At 33.5% G+C, this 22,330-nt stretch overlaps 1 protein-coding gene across 6 annotated transcripts in view; it reads left to right on the forward strand.

Annotated features, from left to right (window-relative positions):
- Positions 1-22,330, forward strand: part of LOC125671785 (regulator of G-protein signaling 17-like) — a 56,871-nt gene that overhangs the window by 24,391 nt on the left and 10,150 nt on the right. For 5 of the 6 annotated variants that reach the window (XM_048907694.2, XM_048907692.2, XM_048907696.2 and 2 more), the window contains one exon: positions 10,894-11,069. In XM_048907694.2, the coding sequence (XP_048763651.1) occupies positions 10,894-11,069 (176 nt within the window). The remainder of the gene's footprint in view (positions 1-10,893; positions 11,070-22,330) is intronic. The other variant, XM_056161170.1, reaches the window with a different exon arrangement.

A 22,330-nucleotide genomic window follows, 5' to 3' on the forward strand; every position in this document is an offset into this window, starting at 1 on the left:
ACGTTAGCGCTTTCATTTTTAAAATCTTCAGACGTTTTACATTATGAAAACAAATTATAATCTGTTTTCATATAGTAACATAATTTACTTACGCAGAGTATACGGCGCGGATCTAAGAAGTCTGATTTTAATACGCCAGTTTCGAGATACGAACTCTTCTGTGTAGGAGGTGCATTTAGTGGAATTTTGAATGACTAAGTGGGACAGAGTGGGCCTACAGTCAGCGAGGAAGACGATGAAATGTATTAAAAGCATCTTCTCTTTTGATATGTAAATGTGGGAAATACAAAATACTATCGATAGAAATGTTTTACTAAAGTGAAAACATAAAAACAATGTCATATTTGCAAGTAATATCTTAGATATGTCCAACGAAATAACATGATATGATAAGAATTCTATGTATTTAATCATTCCCCAAATACTGATAACTTACTTAGTTTGTGTATCAGTCGAATTCGAGTGATCAAACAGTGTATGAGAAACTTACTGAGTACATTCACTTACGCAGTGATGAATATTAGTCCCACTCCCGCGTGTAAACAAATTGTTTCGCGCCTCACTATATACGAGAGTTCTCCATAGGGAAATAACTCGGGTGTATCTCGAAACCGGCGTATTAGATTGGGATAGATATAATACCTGAAAAATCCGCGAAGTTCTTTACATTGAAATTACGTCACATGGGTATTGTGACATCATATTTTCCTTATCGGCATCAGTTTGCTCAAATCCATCGTGTAAGAAAGTGAACTTGTCGAGTCCTATCGCAAATTTTAAGGTAAGTCATTGTCAACTTATCCGAAGAAGTAAACTATTTTTAAATGTTTTATTTCAAATAATTGTTATGGGGAAACGCTCATTTCAAGCATTTTAAATTCATACTTCATATTTTGTGTATAAGACACAGTATGATGTAGGCCTCATTTTCATTTTTCACTAGATTTATATGGGAAACCATATGTTTAAAAAGCAACATTCAATATTTCATTATCACCTGCATATGGTGTTTATATCTCTCAATTGATTCAATACGCAAGAGCTTGTTCTGCGTGTGGACAGTTCTGAAATCGAGGCAGGCTACTGACAAACAAGTTTATGGCACAGGGGTTTCAACAATCTCGTTTAAAGACAGCATTTCGCAAATTCTTTGGTCGTTATAACGATCTAGTTTGCCAATACAAACTATCATTGGGTCAGATGCTCTCTGACGTGTTTCATACCGATTGTTAGGCCGTTCTCGGCACACTGATTTTGACTATGGATAATTCCGTTTACCTTATCAAGATATAGGGCTCACGGCGGGTGTCACCGGTCGACAGTGGATGTTTACTCCTCCTAGGCACCTGGTCCCACCTCTGGTGTGTCAAGGGGTCCGTGTTTGTTCAGCTCTCTATTTTTATTGCTTATAGGAGTTCTGAGATTGATCACTGTTCGTTATCTTCCCCATTAATTGTACTTCAGAATATAATTTTCTTTTATGTCACACATACAGTGTAGTTTTATGAAAGATTCACTAATTGCAGTTGTCATTAATATTTACTTTCAAATTTATATGGAGGTGAAATCTGTGAGGGTGTCAATTTATATCACTATACTAAGTTGCATTCATTTTTTAATTATCATTAAGAAATAATTACAATGCTCATGTCTCAAAACTTTAAAGAAAATCGGTATCAAAGGATAACGAAATGAATAAAACGAGACATAAAATAAAAATACAAAAATACAGGAATGTAAACATGTGTATGAACATATATTGCATCATACAATATGTGTTTCTGTGCAGTTGTGTTTAGCCATGATGACCAAGCGTCAATTTTCTATATGCACCAAATACTAATACATAGATCTCTATGTGCGCCAATTCAACAGAGAGCTCTGAAAATTGAAGACAACATAATTCATATCTTAAAGAGGTTCGCATCTGAGATATGGAGTAATGTCAGTTTTGAGAAGTGTATTTTTGATTTATACATTTTTAAAAGGAGAAATAGGAAATAAAATAGAAAAACTGGATTCACAATGCTTGTTATTGAGCAAAACAGGTAAAACTCTCTCAAATTTTCCCAAGTCTCGATTTCTGTAATCGAGAGAGCTGGGGTGGGGGTGGGGTGGGGTCATCCTTGATTATCTGTCTTCATATGCTAACTTTTAAGCTTACATTCTTCTCATTTTCACTGCTACCATGAAAAATAGTGGGGAGGGGTTCCTAAATTATCTTCATTTGTTTATGAAAATAATAGATCATGATTCATGTACTGATCGTTGTCAAATGAGTGTCCCTACCCCCACCAATTCTTCATGCCTGTATTGTCATGTAAACTCCATACGATTTTAGCTGGAAATGTTCAAATTTTATTTTTCCTTTTTTTTTTTAAAGGTTTACAATGCTTATTCGTTCGGGCAAAATAGAAATTCGCTCTTTTGAAATTAGGATTTCTTCACATTATAGATACATACATGTATGCACTTCTAAATATAGATATATGTTTGTACTTGCTTGAAATATGTATATACTATATTATTATGTGTTGTTAATGTGTAAATGTTTATTTATTGTGCAAGCAAAAAATAAATGAATTATAAACCAAAAAAAATTCGTTCGGACGAAATAGAAATTATTTCGGATGAAATAGAAATTCGTTCGGACGAAATACTAATTCATTTGGACGAATTATCAATTTGTTCGGCCGAAATAGAAATTCATTCGGATGAATTGTCAATTGTTTGGACGAATTTGCAAATTGTTCAGACAAATTAATAATTTGTTAGGACGAATAAGCAATTTGTTCGGACAAAATAGAATTCGATCGGACGAAATAGAATTCGTTCGGACGAGTCATCAACTGCCCCTTTTAAAATCGATGCTATTGGAAAATAATCAGAATGACACAATTTTACAGTAAAATAGATATCTTTAAATACAAAGCTGATATTGCTTTAAATTATTGATTTCCAAGGGAAATTTTCCACGTTTTGGTATTGGCCCAAGCATGCACCTGACCCCCCCCCCCCGATTTTTTGGATTGTATCCCACACAATTAACTTTGATGCCACTGCACTGATTGTAAGTGGTGATACATGGTGTGGGTTGGGGGCTAGAGGCCTACTCCAAACTTTTAAGACTGAACTGGGTGTAGGGATTCCCACCAAATTTTAGCTTCTTATTGCAGAAATTTTTTCGAGGGGTGGTAATTATGTAGTTTACTGTATTTACCGTCTCCATCTGGATTAGCCCCGTGGGGATCCGGGTTAGAATAGGTCCTCAGTACCCCTTGCTTGTCGCAAGAGGCGACTAAATGGGGCGGTTCTTCGGATGAGACCGAAAAAACGTGAGACCCCGTGTCACAGCAGGTGTGGCACGATAAAGATCCCTCCCTGTTCAAAGGCCATAAGCGCCTAGCATAGGCCTAAATTTTTAAGCCCTTTACTGGTAATGGTGACGTCTCCATATGAGTGAAATATTCTGGAAAGGGAGGTTAAACAACATATAACCAACCAACCATCTTGATTAAAGAATATCTATATGGAATTTTTTGGAATTGAATCTCATTTTGGCGGGTGTCCTTATTTATGTTTTGCGCTGCCCTTCCCTACCATCACTTTCAGATGTGTGACTACGCCATTGACGTTGCCTTATAGTTACATGTAATAACAAATTCGTCCGAACAAATTACTAATTTGTGGGAACAAATTTACTTATTCGTTCGAACGAATTTCTGTTTCGTCTGACCAAGTTAATAATTCATCCTAATGAATAATATTTCCTCCGAACGAATTTGCTAATTCGTCCGAACGAATTTCTATTTGTTCAAACAAATTGGTAACTCGTTCTAACGAATTACTATTTTGTCCGAACAATTTGCTAATTCATTCGAACAAATTGCTAATTCATCCGAACGAATTTCTATTTCGTCCGAACAAATTGGTAATTCGTCCTAACGAATTACTAATTTGTCCGAACAATTTGCAAATTCGTCCAAACAAATTGCTATTTCGTCCGAACGAATTTCTATTTCATCCGAACAAATTACTAATTCGTCTGAACGAACGAATAATCTTTTTATTTTGCCTTTTTATGCCGGCATATTCGTGTGCCTGCTTGGAAGCTAAAAAAGTGTTTGAAATAATTAGATACTGACGTTATTACTGAATTATATAATATAGAGCAATTTTAAATGAATTCAATTTTCGGTGACAAAAATTACAGCTAATAATACCCCTTTAACTAAGATATTTCTAATGGTCAGCAAAAATTGAAAGTCATTTGTTTAGTTACAAAAGATATACAGAGCTCACAATTATTTATCATGTAAACAAGACTCGTGTCATGTTTTTGTTTACGTAGGTTTCATTAAACAGTCTCTAGGGTTTGTCACATCTCATTTTGTTTTAAACATGTTATTATCTATTAAGGAATCTATATGTAAACAAAAATCACAAAATGAGCAAAACATTTTAAAGAGTTCATTATGAAGTTTTCTTTAAAGATATTACGCTAATATATATTATATACAAAAAAAAAATGTACACCTAACTATATGTTTATTCATTTTTCAATACATACTTGTATATTTTGTGACCCTTTCAAGTAAGTAAACCTTAGTTTACATCTGTATATATTTATATATATTTGTTTGGACCTCGTGTATCAGTGATCGGGTTTAGAGTGAATAAATGAATTGAAATTGCTTCGAGCCAGAGCGCCATGCACAAGTAAACATTTTCGGCTCTTCACCTACAGCTGGTAAAATAAAACAACAATCAAATCACTAAACATAAAGGTGACTCGCCTTAACTTTGTATACAAAAACTTCGGCTTCTAACTTGATATTACTACGCCTCATTTGCAAAGTTTGGCGTTATTACTATTAGCATTATTACTCCCCCTTTTTCCTACCAATGAAATAATTTATTTTGTTTGAAATCATCTGAATTCGCTTTTATATCAAAACAGACCCTTTGAATTACCAGAATTTTTTTTATTTTAGAGGTAAATTCATCTTAGACCATGTACATTCATAATCTCAGGACAAAAGCTTTTACTATATGAGATCAAGGTTTACGATCGAGTTTGCAACCAAAACTATTATGGGAGCTTTACTGGACGTCGAAAATTGACTGCGTCAATTTACAGATTAACATTTCCGCTATCCATTTTCTTTAGAGCATATTTTGATTAATTGATTTTATATTGTTTAACGTCCCTCTCGAGAATTTTTCACTCATATGGAGACGTCACCATTGCCGGTGAAGGGCTGCAAAATTGCTTACGGCCTTTGAGCGGGGAGGGATCTTTATCGTGCCATACCTTGTGAAGCGGGGCCCCGTTTTTTCGGTCTCATCCGAAAAACCACCCCATTTAGTCGCCTCTTACTACAAGCAAGGGGTACTGAGGACCTATTCTAACCCAGATCCCTTCGGGATTAGAGTACATTTTGCTAACGGTCCTGTTTTTACTATGACAAAAAGTAAAAACAATGCCATATTAGCATGTGATATCTGCATGTGGTGCTTATATATTTCAACAGATTCGTTAAGCAAGAACATGCTCTGCGTATGATCAGTTTTTAAATCGAGACAGGCTATCAACTAATAAGTTGATGTTACAGGGTTTCAACAGTCGTGGTTAAAGTCAGCATTTCGCAAATTCTATAGTCATTATAACGATCTAATTTACAAATACAACCTTTCTTTAGATCAAATGCTGTCTGACGTGTTTCATACCAATTGTTAGGTCGTTCTTTACACACTAAATTTGACTACGGATTATTCCGCTTACTTGATCGAGTTATAGTGTTCACGGCGGGTGTGACCAGTCAAAAGGGGATGTTTACTTCTCCTAGGCACCCGACCCCACCTCCTGTGTGTCCAAGGGTCCGTGTTTGCCCTTCTCTTAATTTTGTATTCTTTATAGGAGTTATGGAGTTGATCACTGTTTGTAACTTTACTCTTTTTCATTCCTACTGTCATTGTATATAATAGGAACGAAATAACGTAATATGACCAGCATTTCTTGTGTTCCGTTACGACCTGAATGTTAATTATGTTGTTTTTGCATCAATCTAATTCAGGTGGTAAAGCTTATTTGTGCATTGATAAATGTAGTAATAGACATCTGTCTTACCCTGCATGTAAACAATTAAATATATTTCGCGCCTACCTAGTTCATGACATTTCTAGCATGGGCGTAGTTACGCATAAACAAATACGCATGTTTTTCCACATCAATTAGTAAAAACAAATATCATTGAAAACTTCATTGAAATAAGTGGCAACAACTAAAACGAATGAAATCTAGAAACAACAATACGTTACAGAGTTATCACTGTCCATTAAACTTATCATCCCGGTTTTGTATGTCTCCCATGCATCGATTGATGCTAACATTTGAAAATTAACAATCGCTTTCAGGGTGGGGGTGGGCGTGATAGCAATTGGGTTGGAGGAGGGAGTGTATCAACATTTTCAGGAAAAAAAACAAAACAAAGAACAGTTACATTTCTGTTTCGAAACACCATTACTTAAATAATGTAACACAATTGTGTTATTGCATTCTTCAGTTTACAGGGCACAATTACGTGACATGATCAATTATCAATGATTTATCTCTTTGATTAACAGTTTAAATGACAACTGAATATATATGAATGTTCAAGAATTGCGCGGAATTGTAATAACTATTGGGAATTCCCGTCAAAATTCAATATATTTTGCTTACTTTAGTAACTACTATATTTACTTGAATTTAGGATAAAAAAAAATAAGAGCAACAATTCAGATATATTTTTTGTATTAAAGTGAACTAAGATTTAGCCTCCAGAAATGCTAGATATTCACCAGGGTTCTGGGTCTTTGTCCATTGGTAATGAATGGATTTGCCCTGGACCCATTAAGGGTCTCAAGGTGGCCCTCAAACTTCCTGCCTTAATTTGCGTTCACATTATTCAGCCCTGAAACCAAAGAGAAGTAACTCGAATGCAACTCAAACCTTGCGTTTTTATTCACAGGAAATTGCATCGCTTGGGGTCGAATTTACTATACTCTATAGTAGTAAATTCGACCCCAAGCGATGCAATTGCCTGTGTTTTTATCGGTCCTTTGTCTCTGATTCTTGTTAATTCCATTCTATATATGAGGAATTCGTCTCCTAACATCATTTTTGTTTCTGATGGACATCTCTTGATAATTAAATAAAAACACAACATTTTTCCTTTCAACAGGAAAAAGTGCATGTATAGAAGGAAAAATAACTGTCTACATGAAGTCCTATAATGATTTCAAAAGATATTGTCAACAGAATAATTGAAAATCAAAAATAGATTTCACATACATCTTAATTCAAAGTATCATTAAGCCTTGATACAACTTGTTTTATCATTAGCGATTTGGACTGCAAAATTTTGGTTGTATCATTAAGCGTCGCAACAACACTGCAAATGGAATGCTTAATGATACAATTTACACTGTAGACCGTTAATGCGATAATTTGTATCATTAAGTGTTACAACTGCACCCCTTAATGTAGTTTGTATCACTAAGCGTAATTGTATCATTAGCGGTTTCTACAGGTCATGCACATATTTGATTTCCCAGCATTCAATTTTTATAAGTTTTTATAAGGGGTGGATCTGTTGCTCTCTGATCTGTCCCAATATTATCCCAGAGAGCTATATTTTTGTAGCTGGATTAAGTTTTGACCTCGTATGACTTAGGTGGGTTATAATGGAGGTTAATTTTTTATTTCATGGGAATAAAGACGGTAAAACAAAATTATTTAAAACTCTTCGGACCAGGTGGACTCGGGTGAGCGGCATGACCAATGGGCCTCTTGTTACATATTCATTGATCTCAGGTCGTTGCTTTCTGTTAGACTGATTGATATATCCCTAGGACGTTAATGGACTTATTCTATATTTCATTGTAGACGGTTCTTAATTGTTTGAATTTTTATAAATGTATGTGTATCGAATTAAACTTGATAAAAATATCTGTAAGGATTTTTTTTTTTAAAAAATGGGGATCGTACATGGTCTACACATATTTTCAATCGAATAATTGATTTTGAAAAAAATGATAGGGAAGGTTTAGCAATCAAGAATTCGAATTACAGATATTAGGAAATACTGAGAACCTTTGATATCAAATCGAATTATTGATGGATATCAAGAATTCGAATTATTGATATCAAATATTCTTTCCGAATCAAGAATTCAAATATTGAATTATAAAGTTTGGTTTATTGATATTCTTTACATAAAAATAACACATACCATCGGTTATCGATATCAACATTGACACCGATGTTTCAATTTCTTGACATATAAATTAGTGTCTGATAGCAATTGCAAGAATACAAGTTCGTGTTATTGATTTTTTTTACTAATACCAATAGGTATGCAATAAATATTTAAAACGACACTTCATAAATGGGAAACAAAAAGAAAATACATCATATGACAAGGGTCAAAGGTCATTATAGTGTTGCGAATAATCGATCTTTGAAATATACAGCTTTTATCCATTTCATAATGATTTTCCGAGATTTGCTGACGTGTTTGGTTCATCTCATCATAGTTGAATAATTAAATACATTTTGCAGATATTGTTTTTCCCCCGATCTACTCGTTTCTAATTTTTGGATCTTAGTTGGGTTAAAATCATCTATTTTTTATTGAGGCTTGGTAAAGAAAGTCAAGAACACACACTATAACATCGCGGTTCCAGACTCTGTTTTCAAAACATTATTCAGTGAGATTGTTTAATGTAGAATTCATCTCGTAAACGTCGACTCTATTTTTCAATTTTAACAAAGACCTCCATTATCATAGAGCATATCATTTTTATTATGTTGACAAACTTTTCTATGATCAGTTTATCTATTGCAAATTATTCCATATCCATTTTAGGGTCAAAATATAAATATCAACAACATTTGTCTCTTCATTTCAAATAGTATAGCCTAGCTGAGAAGCTCAGTGGGTTAGCATGTCACCTGCTGAACTGAAGGTCGCGGGCTCGAGTCCAGCAGGGATTTTACATTTTTTTTCAGATTGCTTTCTACTAATACTGTTTGTTTTTACTAAAGTAAATCTAAAAGTTTTCAATTTCAAAATATAATTGTAAATATCCTTCACTTTTCATCCATATCAAAGTTCTCGGTATAGCATTCCTACTTTATCTAATTTCAAAACGTAACGTCACAATCGACAATGAGCTTTGAAAGTAGCATTTTAGCTATAATTGATTTGATAATCGTATGCTTCAAGGCAGGAAAACAGTTTTTAAAAGTTCAAGGTCATGTTCACTTACACTATTTGTGATACACGGGGTACAAAGTTCACAAATTCATGCGGAAGTAAACACAGGGAAAGACGGGGAAATAGTTTTTACAAAGTACAAACAGTATTGTATGTTGTTTGCAAATAAGCTGGAAAAAACGTGGTTTAAGAACATAGCCCCCCCCCCCCCCCCCCCCCCCAAGTTTGTAAGAGAATTGTGTTAAACTATTTGTAAATGTTTTACCATTGCTAAAACCCATATTTACCAATGGGGAAAAAAACATTATCTAAAAATTAAAATCACGTCTTTTTATCGGTTCAGTCCATTACTGCTGACCGATTTGCATTGTTGTTTGACCAAATAATAGAAAATCAACGTAAAAACTGCAAAATCCTACTTCATTGGAGGCCTCCAAAACCTGGAGTATCTTTTAATCTTTAGATAGATGAAATACCTATTTGAAATGATTTTTCCCGATCAAAGCATTAGTGTATCAGAAATGTGATAATTTCCCTAAAATGGCTGGGAGAAACAGTGTAGTCTCTCTCCATCTGCTCGTCTTTCTGTCATACATGTATGATTCCAATGTTATTTGTTACAACTGTTTTGATTGGACAAAAATAAAACTGAACAATAGTTTACACATCAATAAATCCGAAAACGTGATGTATTCATACACGCCTGAAAACAAATAACGTATTGCGGGGAAACTATTCAAATTTTTGCAATTGTTGATAAAGTGAATGAATTGGAATTATAAGAATCAAACATTCTTTTTGAAGAATTTATCGATGTGTAAACTCCGGACATTTTACTCACAAACTGAATGAAAGTGCGAAGCAAGTAAAACGTCCGGAGTTTACACATCGATAAATTCTTCAAAAAGAATGTTTAATCTTATAGTATTTGTTGTTTTGTGGGCATTGCTTCACTATCGTGGTAGACATTGAAATGAGTTGTGGTGTGTGATTTTATATTGATTTGTTACAGATGAAGTGATAGAGTTTTGGCCCTTGGACTAGCTGAACAATTTCTCTGAATTCAATTTTCTAAATAGTTTTTCGCTATGCTTGTAAACATTGAAATCAATTCAATGTTCCTGACCGTTTTTCGCTATGCTTTTAGATTTGGTTCATTATTGTATAGTGTTGGGTTACAAATTAAGTTTAAGTTTCATTTCAACATTTACAAATGTAGCAAAATTACAACCCATGTCACAATTTTTACTGAATTCAGTTTTCGTTCATCATGGTTTTCTAGACGTTTCCCCGCTTTGTTTGTAGATTTTGAGATGATTAGTGGTTGGTAGTAAGTTGTATACTATTGAGTTATTTTCATTTCATTTGACCTACTTTCAGCAGAGGTTCGTTTCTTTGATTTTTGGGATTTCACCAAATTGACCGTTTGCGGACTGTGTTTCGATATGCTTGTAGATATTGTGATGAGTTTTGATATCTGTATTCCTGTACTGACCAGCAGCGGATCAAGTTTCAGTATAACAACTTTTCATTTCCCTTCACTTCTCAATGACCAGCATGCATTTACATCGACTGCTGGTATTCGTGTCTAAAATTGACAAATCAATGTTTATTTTTTATTTTGATGCAGATGACCACTGTTATGCGAAGACCCTCGGCAACATCAAATGATATACGCATAGGAAACCACAGATCATCCAGCTACACCACCCCGGGGGACTCCCCACCATCCAGCCCCGTTCAGACAGGAAGTCGTTCCACCAGGGCCTGCTGCTTTTGTTGGTGCTGTTGTTGTACTTGCTCATGGTGAATGCATGACGTCACGACGTTTGCTTTTCACGTCAATCTCTATCTTTTCTGAATGATCTAGATCAAACAAACGTTAAGAATGAATTTGGAAAAAAAATTGCGGTATTTATTTTAACATTTATTGAATACCACCTTTAATTTTCACTTTACTTGGGTTTTGTTTGATCTAGGTATGTTTCTTTGAAGTGTATGAATTACATTGCACCTCGCACTTCATCAATGAAAAAACAATCGCACTTCATCAATGAAAAAAAAATTGCACTTCACCAATGAAAAAAAAACCACTCGTACATATGTAAAGGCTTATATATATATATATATATATATATATATATATATATATATATATATATATATATATTAATTACATAATGACCAACGGCATGAACGATTAGGATGTAAAATTCGCGGTGCGGCCTGTCCCTTCGTCAGGACATGCGAAAAAGTTTTACATAAGATGGCTAAAAATGATAAAAGATTTACAAAAATCTAGCACTAAATCTACACTAAAACTACAAATGTATTTACAATATACATGTAAATTACTTTTCTCACTTGTTATTAAATATAAATTAAGTCAATCATATACACATCGCGCATTGTGGTTCGAATTATAGAGCGTGTTCTAATTCGCTCCTCCAGAAAACATACTGAATATCAAGGAATAGAAGCAAAGCTTTTATGCAAATGAGCGAATTAACAGAGCCTGTATTTTACTTTCGCTCACCCTAAGTCATCGTTTGATTGGTTGTAATTTTATGTTGTGACTCAGCTATAGCCACTGCAGGTGTTGCACCTTTCAACTTGACAAAAAAATCCTCAAACACCCAAGCTCGAAACCGATTAGACAGAAATTTCTTAAGTTTCCAGTATTTTTCTTTCATACTAACAACAACAACACCCCCCCCCCCCCAGCTTTTCTTCATTTGTGCATATGGAAATGAAAAATTTCGGAACGCAATTCACAGTATCAATAATAATTATGTACGATTCCAATAAGTCCCATTCATACTCAAGGTATGTGGCTCCGAACCTGAGGCTGCATGTCCACTTAATACTTGTAAAGGGTTGTGTGGGTACATATTGTCACCGTATATGCACACAGTACATATATGTATTTATTGTCGCCGGCGACAATGTATACCGTCTTAAAATCAAGGAAAGGGATTGTCTCGGCATATGTGCCAACGGACTATAATATTATTGTACCACGAGGGTGTATACACATGTATCATCGCAACATTTACCATGAGGATATGTATATATCATCGCAACATTTAGCACGAGGGTATTATATATCATCGCAATATTTACCATGAGGGTATTATATATCATCGCAGTATTTACTGTGAGGGTATTATATATCATCGCAATATTTACCATGATGATATGTATATATCATCGCAATATTTACTGTGAGGTATTGTATATCATCGCAATATTTACCATGAGGGTATTATATATTATCGCAGTATTTACTGTGAGGGTATTCTATATCATCGCGATATTTACCGTGAGGATATGTATATATAATCGCAATATTTACTGTGAGGTATTGTATATCATCGCAATATTAACCGTGATGGTATTATATATCAACACAATATTTACCGTGAGGATATGCATATATCATCACAATATATACTGTGACGGTATTATATATCATCGCAATTTTTACTTCGAGGGTATTATATATCATCGCAATATTTACCGTGAGGGTATTATATATCGCACTATTAACCGTGAGGATATGTATATATCATTGCAATATTAACCGTGAGGATATGTATATATCATCGCAGTATTTACTGTGATGTATTATATATCATCGCAATATTAACCGTGAGGATATGAATATATCATCGCAATATTTACTGTGAGGGTATTATATACCATCGCAATATTTACCTTGAAGGTAGGTATATATATCATCGCCGGCGACAATATGTAAATACACCGTCACTGGGTGGTTTGAAAAGTCATGATTTGTATATATACTTCAATTAAATTGATATGAATTAAATTACGACAAATGTAAATGTTATGAGTTACGAGTATAATTGTAAATAGCTTACAAGTATAATGTAATAAGTTATAAGTTTTAATGTAAATAAGATACAAGTATAAATGTAAATAAGTCACAAGTATAAATGTAATAAACTACAACTGTAATAAGTTACAAGTATAAAAGTAATAAGTTACAAGTATAAATGTAAATAAGTTACCCGCATAATTGTAAATAATTTACAAGTATAAATGTAATAAGTTATAAGTATAATTGTAATAAGCTACAAGTATAAATGTGATGAGTTGCAATATAAAGTGTAATTGTACTTACTTGTAAGTCAAGAAGTAGTCTTTTTAGGTTTGTCCCCCTAGTATTATTTACTGCTGTGACCCGGGGACTCGTTTTTTTTGCGGTCCTATTCGAAAGACCGCCCCATTTAGTCGCCTCTTACGACAACCAAGGGGTACTGAGGACCTATTCTAACCCGGTACCCACGGGACTAGTAGAATTTGGATCTGAATTATGTTGTATTCTTTCAGAAATATATATCTGTTTCCTACATTAATGGATAAAACAAAAAGAGATGAAAGGGATCACACCGCGCGTTGTAGGTGTGTTTAATTGACCATTTTGCGCTTAGAATCCACTTTTGATTTATCGCATAGACCAGTTCCTGTCTGACGGAGTCAACACGTCACAGACAACACACATTACAGTTTTGCACACTTACGTCTTCCAACAATATACACATGACGAAGTTTACTGCAAGTAGTACGAAAATAAAACAATTATCGTTCTGCACTTCAAATATGCACATACATGTACTTATAGAAATTAAATTATGTGTCTATTAGAGTAGTTTAAAAGTAATGTTAGCTTTGAAAATAGCAAATGTTTCAATTTTCAAGTAAATTTTCAAAACAGTTGAGTTATAGATTAATAAACTTTCATGCAAAATATTCGCTTATTAATCTAGACGTTAAAGAAAGCGTCAACCAATTTGATTAATTCACTTTCTTTAAATTAATTTAAAGTATCTATCATTTGTGAAATATATTGCAAATTATAATTGAGATTTGATGTTTTACCTGGAAAATTGCAATTTCTCAGGTGAGCGATATAAGCCATAGGTCTTTTATTTTTCATACTCAAGTACCGTAGGATTGCGCCGAAGTTTTCCTTTTCAATAACGAGCGGCGATATGTCGTTATAAGTGCAGTCTATATTAGGTATGAGATTCCCGTCATACTAGTACCACAATGGATCGTAAAATGCTGGTTACGATTTAATCGCATAGAAACGTCCATTTTAGACCGAGATTCACTTGCTTATGAGTAAGTTGTACTGAACAGAATGCAAGGGTATTTTTGGAATAAACCTCCAACTCAATATTGATTCCTAGATTCCATTCCTCAATTTTATGTACATAATAGCCTGCATATTGCAGAAAATGCATGGAAATCTACATCGCTGGTACATAAAAACCAAAGCATTTTTCATACCAATGAACTACAGATTGGCTGCAAATTCGAAGATTTTCACTTTTGTTTTCTAGGTCATTTTTTATTTAAGCTATCCATGTTAAACATATTGAGTACTAGTTTTTATCATGTAACAAAAGTGTGAAAATGAGACAGCGTATGTAACAAGCCTTTTAAAGTTTGTGCAAAAGAAATGATAATGATAATAAAAATGAATATATGTTAATATGAACTATGTGCTAAGTGTAATTGAGCGGAAATGGTCAAATATAGAATGATGCATTGCAGAGTCTTTATAACCGCATATAAAGAGAATCACAGGACAAAAACTCGATATAATGGTATCGTCATTCACAGATCTGGTGTTTATAGATTAATATTCTCTCCCTTCCTTTCCCTCACAACTTTTACTGATACGATCGATAGATTAAACCTTTCATTAATATCATGCCAATACACTTTTGCAAACATGGTATAAGCTTTAAACTTAATGACATAGATCGATTTGGGGGTTTCTACAGTCCTCGGATAAACCTGATACTCTCACCCAACGTTGTTGAGGGCGTTAAACAATGTGTAGAATGCGTTTCATATTCAGCAGTATTTTTATATCTTCCTTATCTATACACACCCATCAAACACCGGAGTTATTAATGGTAAGACGATATTCTATCGTTACCATGGAAGTGCGAGGATATAATGCATAAATTTGCTATCCAATGAAATCTTACCTCAAGTCACATGACGTGACGTATTTGTGGTACAGGAAAATCTACGGACTGTGTTATTCGGGGTGTTAATTTCTTGTATCTTTTTATGTTATGGATATGGTATGTAGATGTAGGCATGCTTGGCTGTGTAAACATTGATGGCATTTTTCAATGAATGAAAGTCAGTCATTGCTTCAGGAATTGTGATTCTAGGAACCCAACATCGATCCGATTTTTAGCATGTCCGTGAAATGCTACGATTATTGTCGTCTGTTTGCGAAAGGTCGGTTTTTCTATCTTACTCTTTTATATCTTAAGAAATTAATTATTGAGTGGTACTCTAAATGTTAATTTTTATTTGTATATTATGAAATATCATTTTTCTTTGTGCCATTTTTGATATAGTAGGTGTCGTTTATCCATAAAATATTCGCAAAGTTATCTGCAATTCTATCGATCGAGCAGCCATTGCTTCTCTCGTTTTGGAATCTAACACCGGAGAGTCTGCTGAATGGGTTGTCAGTCCAATATCGTTATAAATCTATAGCTTTTATTATTTTTACAGTGTAGAAGAAATGTATTCATAGGAATTATTATTTCATTACATTAATGCTAGGAAAACAGTATTTACAAAACTATAAAAAAAAAATTGTCAATGAATGCACTTAACTTTAGTCTTCCATAAAATTCTCTCTCTCTCTCTCTCTCTCTCTCTCTCTCTCTCTCTTTTCTTTCTCTATTACCCGAATTTGTCACTATTATTTTATTTCCTCTAGATTTAAGCCATGCAATTATTACTTACATGTTTTTGAATGCGATACCATCTCCCCTTAATAAATCAAATGATTTAATAGCATGGTAAAGTGTGTACGTGTACTTACAGTTTAGGACATTTGACTTATCCCATGAATTCATCGCTGTATAAATGGTTTTTAATTTGAAAGTTTTAATTACATTTATTAGATATCGGCATTCAAAAAGTTTTATTTATGTAATGTTCAGACCATTTATTACGTGGAACATAGATAGTTGAAAAAATTATACAAGTGGGATTTTGAAAAAAAAAAATTTTTTTAGAGAACATAAAATGTTTGCTTTTATGGATAAACGTCGCATATCGGAATATTTCTTAGAATTTGATTACAGATATAATGTGAATCTTGAACTCTGTTCAGTCAGAAATCTTCGTATATACTCCAAATGAAGTCTTGTCTAGTGTAGTGAAATATTGTCTTTTTCTCATATAAAGATGTGCATCATACACGTATAGATAGTTACAATTTATCGTAAATATTGTGAAATTAGTAAAGAATTCATGTGATTCCTTAGCACAGCATGTGTACTTTGCAACAGTCCAAAAATTATTTCTAAAGGAAGACGCATGTTGTTTTTCCCCCTTCGTTTTCATGGAATGATCATACATGTAGGTTAACGTTGTACTGAAATTTGATTGAAATCTCTATCGAAGAATATCTTAAAACTTTCAGTCAAAACCTCATACCTGGATAATATCCGTTACATTTAATAGTCATACAGATTTTTATAACATAATCTTTCCTAATAACCTACAGGCAATTGCATCGCTTGGGGTCGAATTTACTATTAAAGAGTACTCTTTAATAGTAAATTCGTCCCCAAGCGATGTAATTGCCTGTGTAATAACCTTATGATAAAGTTCATTATATATATGCTAATTAGATTTAGAATAAAATATATACTGATGTTGTTGCGAAAGTAAGACGAACAGAGTTCTCAACCTTTCTTCAGTCAGAAATATTTTATAGTTATAAAAGTGAACTAACAAAGAGATGATGGTGATTAATTTTGATTACGTAACCAAGACATTTTGTCTGCTTGATGCAGATGTGGATATACGACGTTGACAACAATGTTTTGGGGTAAATTTTTTTTGCTAGATTGCATCTTTCAAGCTCAATTAAACTGAGGAACCTGATAATTGCGTAATTAGGAATACGTGAGAAAAAAGTAAAACGAAATACGAAAGATAAAATTTATTACCAGAGAAATGAATGAAAATATTGGCCATAAAAGGTATTACGGGCTATATGACGTGGATATTGACATTTTGTATTGGGTAGCGGGGAATATGCCCGAGAAGCACGTTAGCCCCCATGCAATCAGACGTATGTCGTTTTGTACACTACCATATATGTTTGTTTATTTTGAATCTTAAATAGGCTGAACCTCATACCAGAAAGCAGATATTTATATTTTTTATATTTTAAGTTTGCAAAAAGTAGATAAAGCTGTTATCTAGCTGACCCATTAAAACAGCAATTTCAAAGTTGAATTGGGTAACGAAAAGGGAGAGGTACCATAGGACAAACTTTTCAAGAGTAATGGTATTTAAAGAAGGAACGATGGTTTTCCTGAAAATCTTACTCTGCGTAAAAACCATAGCAAAAACCATGGCGGGAAAAAAGTCAATTAAAAATGAAAATAAGGTACTGTGATAATCACATTGATATCTGATTATCACAGGAAATCAAAATATTGATATTCTAATAATCATATAGGGAATCAAAATACTGATATCTAATAATCATATAGGGAATCAAAATACTGATATTCTAATAATCATATAGGGAATCAAAATACTGATATCTAATAATCATATAGGGAATCAAAATACTGATATTCTAATAATCATATAGGGAATCAAAATATTGATATTCTAATAATCATATAGGGAATCAAAATATTGATATCTAATAATCATATAGGGAATCAAAATATTGATATTCTAATAATCATATAAGGAATCAAAATATTGATATTCTAATAATCATATAGGGAATCAAAATATTGATATCTAATAATCATATAGGGAATCAAAATATTGATATCTAATAATCATATAGGGAATCAAAATATTAATATTCTAATAATCATATAGGGAATCAAAATATTGATATCTAATAATCATATAGGGAATCAAACAAGAAAATGGAGTTATTTGATTATATCCAAAGTCGAAAAATTTAGGAGTGTAAACAATGCACAAAACAGCATTCGACAGTTTGGATACATTTTTTATGATTTAGGAGTTACAAAAAAGCCAGTATTTACAGACCAAACTGAAACGCATATCCATGATGAAAATGAACTAACGGAAAGTCTCACTTTCCAACGCTCTATTAACGAGTCGAAGTAATGAATCCACGCCTCTCGTATGTCCTTAAAATTCACTTCAATTTTCATCCTAGTTTCAATTAGAATGTACACCCCGAGAAAGCAAGCTTTATTGATGAGGTATAGGTCAGTGACCTTGAGATACAACCCTAGAGGAAGGTCATTTTGTTTTCATGTGGAAACTCAATCCAATTTCTTCACAAGCATACCCGCTGTTTTCATAGAACAAATGTGATACTTTTAATTGTGGCATCAATACGAAATTAAAATTCCACCCCTTTTCAAAAACTATGTGTATGGCTACTGTTTTTCAAAACCTGCAAACTGATTCTTAAAATTTGACATAGTGGATGGCACCCTCAGTTGTTTTGCCGTATTGTAATGTAACATTTGGAATTACAACATTTGAACCATATGTTTGTATCATTTCCGTAGAAGCTGGATTAGGAAGTCGGTCTATCTTGCCGTGGGACAAACGGTTTAGATAATTAAGACGAGTCTTGTTCTTAGTCGAAGAAAACAAGATATGAATTGTCTTGGGCATTGCATTAATGCTACAAAATCATGAGCCACATGATTATTGCATTCTTCAATGTTTATACTCATTTAAGCATGGAATTATTTTTGGTGAATTAATGATGCAAGTAATTGATTAATTTTTTTTAATTGAGACGATACATGGTTATTGACATAATATTGCTGTAATTACAGGTATATTGTATTTGATCTTTATATATACATGTGTAATAATATACATGTATGTATTGAAACTTAAATGGGGAAATTTTGTTCTTTACCACAGTCGCCTTGCATAAACATGGTTAACTGAAAATAACTATAAGATTTGAAAATATGTTAGGACGGCGCTCTTTCTGTAGTAGTAGTAGTTTATTTATCTATAGTGACGTGTGTAGAGTCACAGATATTATGTTAACAAGCAGTTTAGAAATAAATCAAACACCCGGCCCATCGGGCCTATTTGCCACTTTAAACACACAGCTTAAATGCAGCACATAAAGAAAAAGAAAAAAGGACAACAGCGTTAAGAAATAAAAGAACTATACATGAAAACATACACATTAGAAATATATGCATGTTGTATGTAAATACCTGCAGTACCAAGTTTGAAACAGCATTGTCTTTTATGATATATATATTTGATCTCAGTACGTACGAATATGTGTATACTATTACTGAAGTGCTGGTTCACGTGGAATTTATTGATTATGTGCTGCCAAATCTTTTCTACTGAATTTTTAACCCGATAGAAATCTGTAAGATATTCTAAAATTATTAGTGGGTATGCACTATACGAAAACGATCAAATTATTTCCACGGAGACCACAACTATACCGCGTTGCAAATGTCAGTGTTGCACCAGCTTACTCCGAAATACGCAGTGTAGAACAGTAAAATTGTAGGTCTGAGAGACGAGGGAAGACGGCTGGCTTAGTAGATAATCAATACATTGTTCGCTTCAAACATGAAGGCAAAATTATGGATTTTCGCACACTAACCACTAAGTGAGATTTGTGACGCCACCAGCTTGTGATTAGTGTTTAAAATCATTTATATTATGACGTCATAGCTACTTTTGAACAAGGAACAAACGAAATTTCAGTGTTTTATTTCTCCCATTCATCTTATAACCCTTTCTTCGTATTATTAGAGCTACGGAAACTTGTGGTCACAGTACGTCTAAATATGGGGTCATCTTTCCCCCCATTTAACGCTTAAAGTTGATAAACTTTTTTTTTTAATCGAAGAAAACGTCGAGTAAATGTTCCCTCGATTAATTTTCCTCAGTGGTTAACGACTATCATAGAAACTGTAAAAGAACTTGCTTTACTCCCACATAAGGCGTCATGGATTCTGTACCACGAGATTATGAAGACAAGCTGTCAAAGTGCAACGTTTGTTTTGAAATTAAAATAAAAATGTTTTCTGATTATTTCTTCATTCCGATTCGCTTTGGAGTAGAAGTTGAAAGATTTTTAAAAGCGGATCTGTATCTCGTCAATAGGAAGTTCTATAAAAATTAAAATGTTCAATTTGAGTGACGGTCATTTACCAGCTCTGTGTGTCACCTTCACGGCTGCCATGTTGGATTTTTGGTTTGAAATTCACACAAAATTGCCTGTATAATACGCATCATCTGTAAACATGGTAGTGAAATACAGCACGTGATACATTGCCTAGTTCCAAGCAATCTGGATTTTTTAAACCTAAAATAAATGGGGAACTTGACATTATTGTGTTCTAGATGATAATAGGTTCTATAAAACTGTAGACATTTTACTTCTAACTCTTGTTCGATTCTATTTGATAATTTTATTTTTTGAATGAACAAGAAAAAACTGGAGGCTATTCGAATGTCTTTTGAGAATTTGAAAACAAGTGAAACCTGTTTCTCCTATTACATTATTCGATTACTGCGGGGTGAAAGGTCAAAGTGAAAGATAACATGGGATAGATACACTGAGCGGAAGAGATACCACGTGGTCTTTTTTTCGAAAGGTCCACGTCAACGACATATACATGTAGTGTATTCGCGTTGGTATAAGGCAAAGACAACAATGAACATTCCGATTGATGGAAGAATTTAGTTAGGCATGTGCAATATCGTTAAGGTGTTACCAATAGCAACTGGAGAACCATTGCAGTTTATATAAAATGTGGAATTAACGTTACGTAATTACCGTGTTTTCGATTTTTCTGTAGGTAGCCATTCTTTGCAAGCTTTGCTGCTTTCTTCAGCATACAACAATGTTTTCATTATTCATATGTACATGTAAATAGCCCATATACCAAATTGACAAGAATTAAAATGGCAAGAAATATATAAGTGGTGCACGCAGAAAATCATGATGAATGGTTATATTAAGATTCACATATATCATGCAGGATTCTTGTATTTTGGTGGTATAAAACGATGGAGTTATATAGAATTAAGTATTTCCCGTTTTGCAAACAACTATTTCTGACATTTACATCTTTTGATAAATGATAAGAATTAGATACATATATAATGCCGAATACAGTTCTGTATGACAAAATATCAGATAGGGCTTAATTCAATCTGTCAGACATTTTTTTTTGTATACAGAACTGTAGGGAGCATATTGTAGTTTAAAATATTGCCCTTTAAATTTCATTTGTTGACCTGTTGATTTACCCGAGACAGTCTGAGTTTGACTGATATCAGTACTGAGACGGTCTGAGATTGACTGATATCAATACTGAGCCAGTCTGAGTTTGACTGATATTAATACTGAAACAGTCTGAGTTTGATATCAGTACTGAGACAGTAAATTGACTGATATCAATACTGAGACAGTCTGAGTTTGACTGATATCAGTACTGAGACAGTCTGAGTTTGATATCAGTACTGAGACAGTAAATTGACTGATATCAATACTGAGACAGTCTGAGTTTGAATGATATCAGTACTGAGACAGTCTGAGTTTAACTGATATCAGTACTGAGACAGTCTGAGTTTGACTGATATCAGTACTGAGACAGTCTGAGTTTGACTGATATCAGTACTGAGACAGTAAATTGACTAATATCAGTTCTGAGACAGTCTGAGTTTGATATCAGTACTGAGACAGTAAATTGACGGATATCAATACTGAGACAGTCTGGGTTTGATATCAGTACTGAGACAGTAAATTGACTGATATCAATACTGAGACAGTCTGAGTTTGAATGATATCAGTACTGAGACAGTCTGACCCGACTGCTCACAAATATCGGGTGGACAAATGTGAACGAACGAAAGAATGACGTCACAGAAATATTTTATTGAAAAATATATCTGCATCTTCGTTCTCCTCTGATGCATGTACTTTGAATGCATGATATTGGAAATGATTTATTACACCATAATTAATATAATTACTCTGA

The sequence above is a fragment of the Ostrea edulis genome, chromosome 4 (assembly GCF_947568905.1).
Source record: "Ostrea edulis chromosome 4, xbOstEdul1.1, whole genome shotgun sequence".
In the NCBI taxonomy this organism is placed as follows: Eukaryota; Metazoa; Mollusca; class Bivalvia; order Ostreida; family Ostreidae; genus Ostrea; species Ostrea edulis.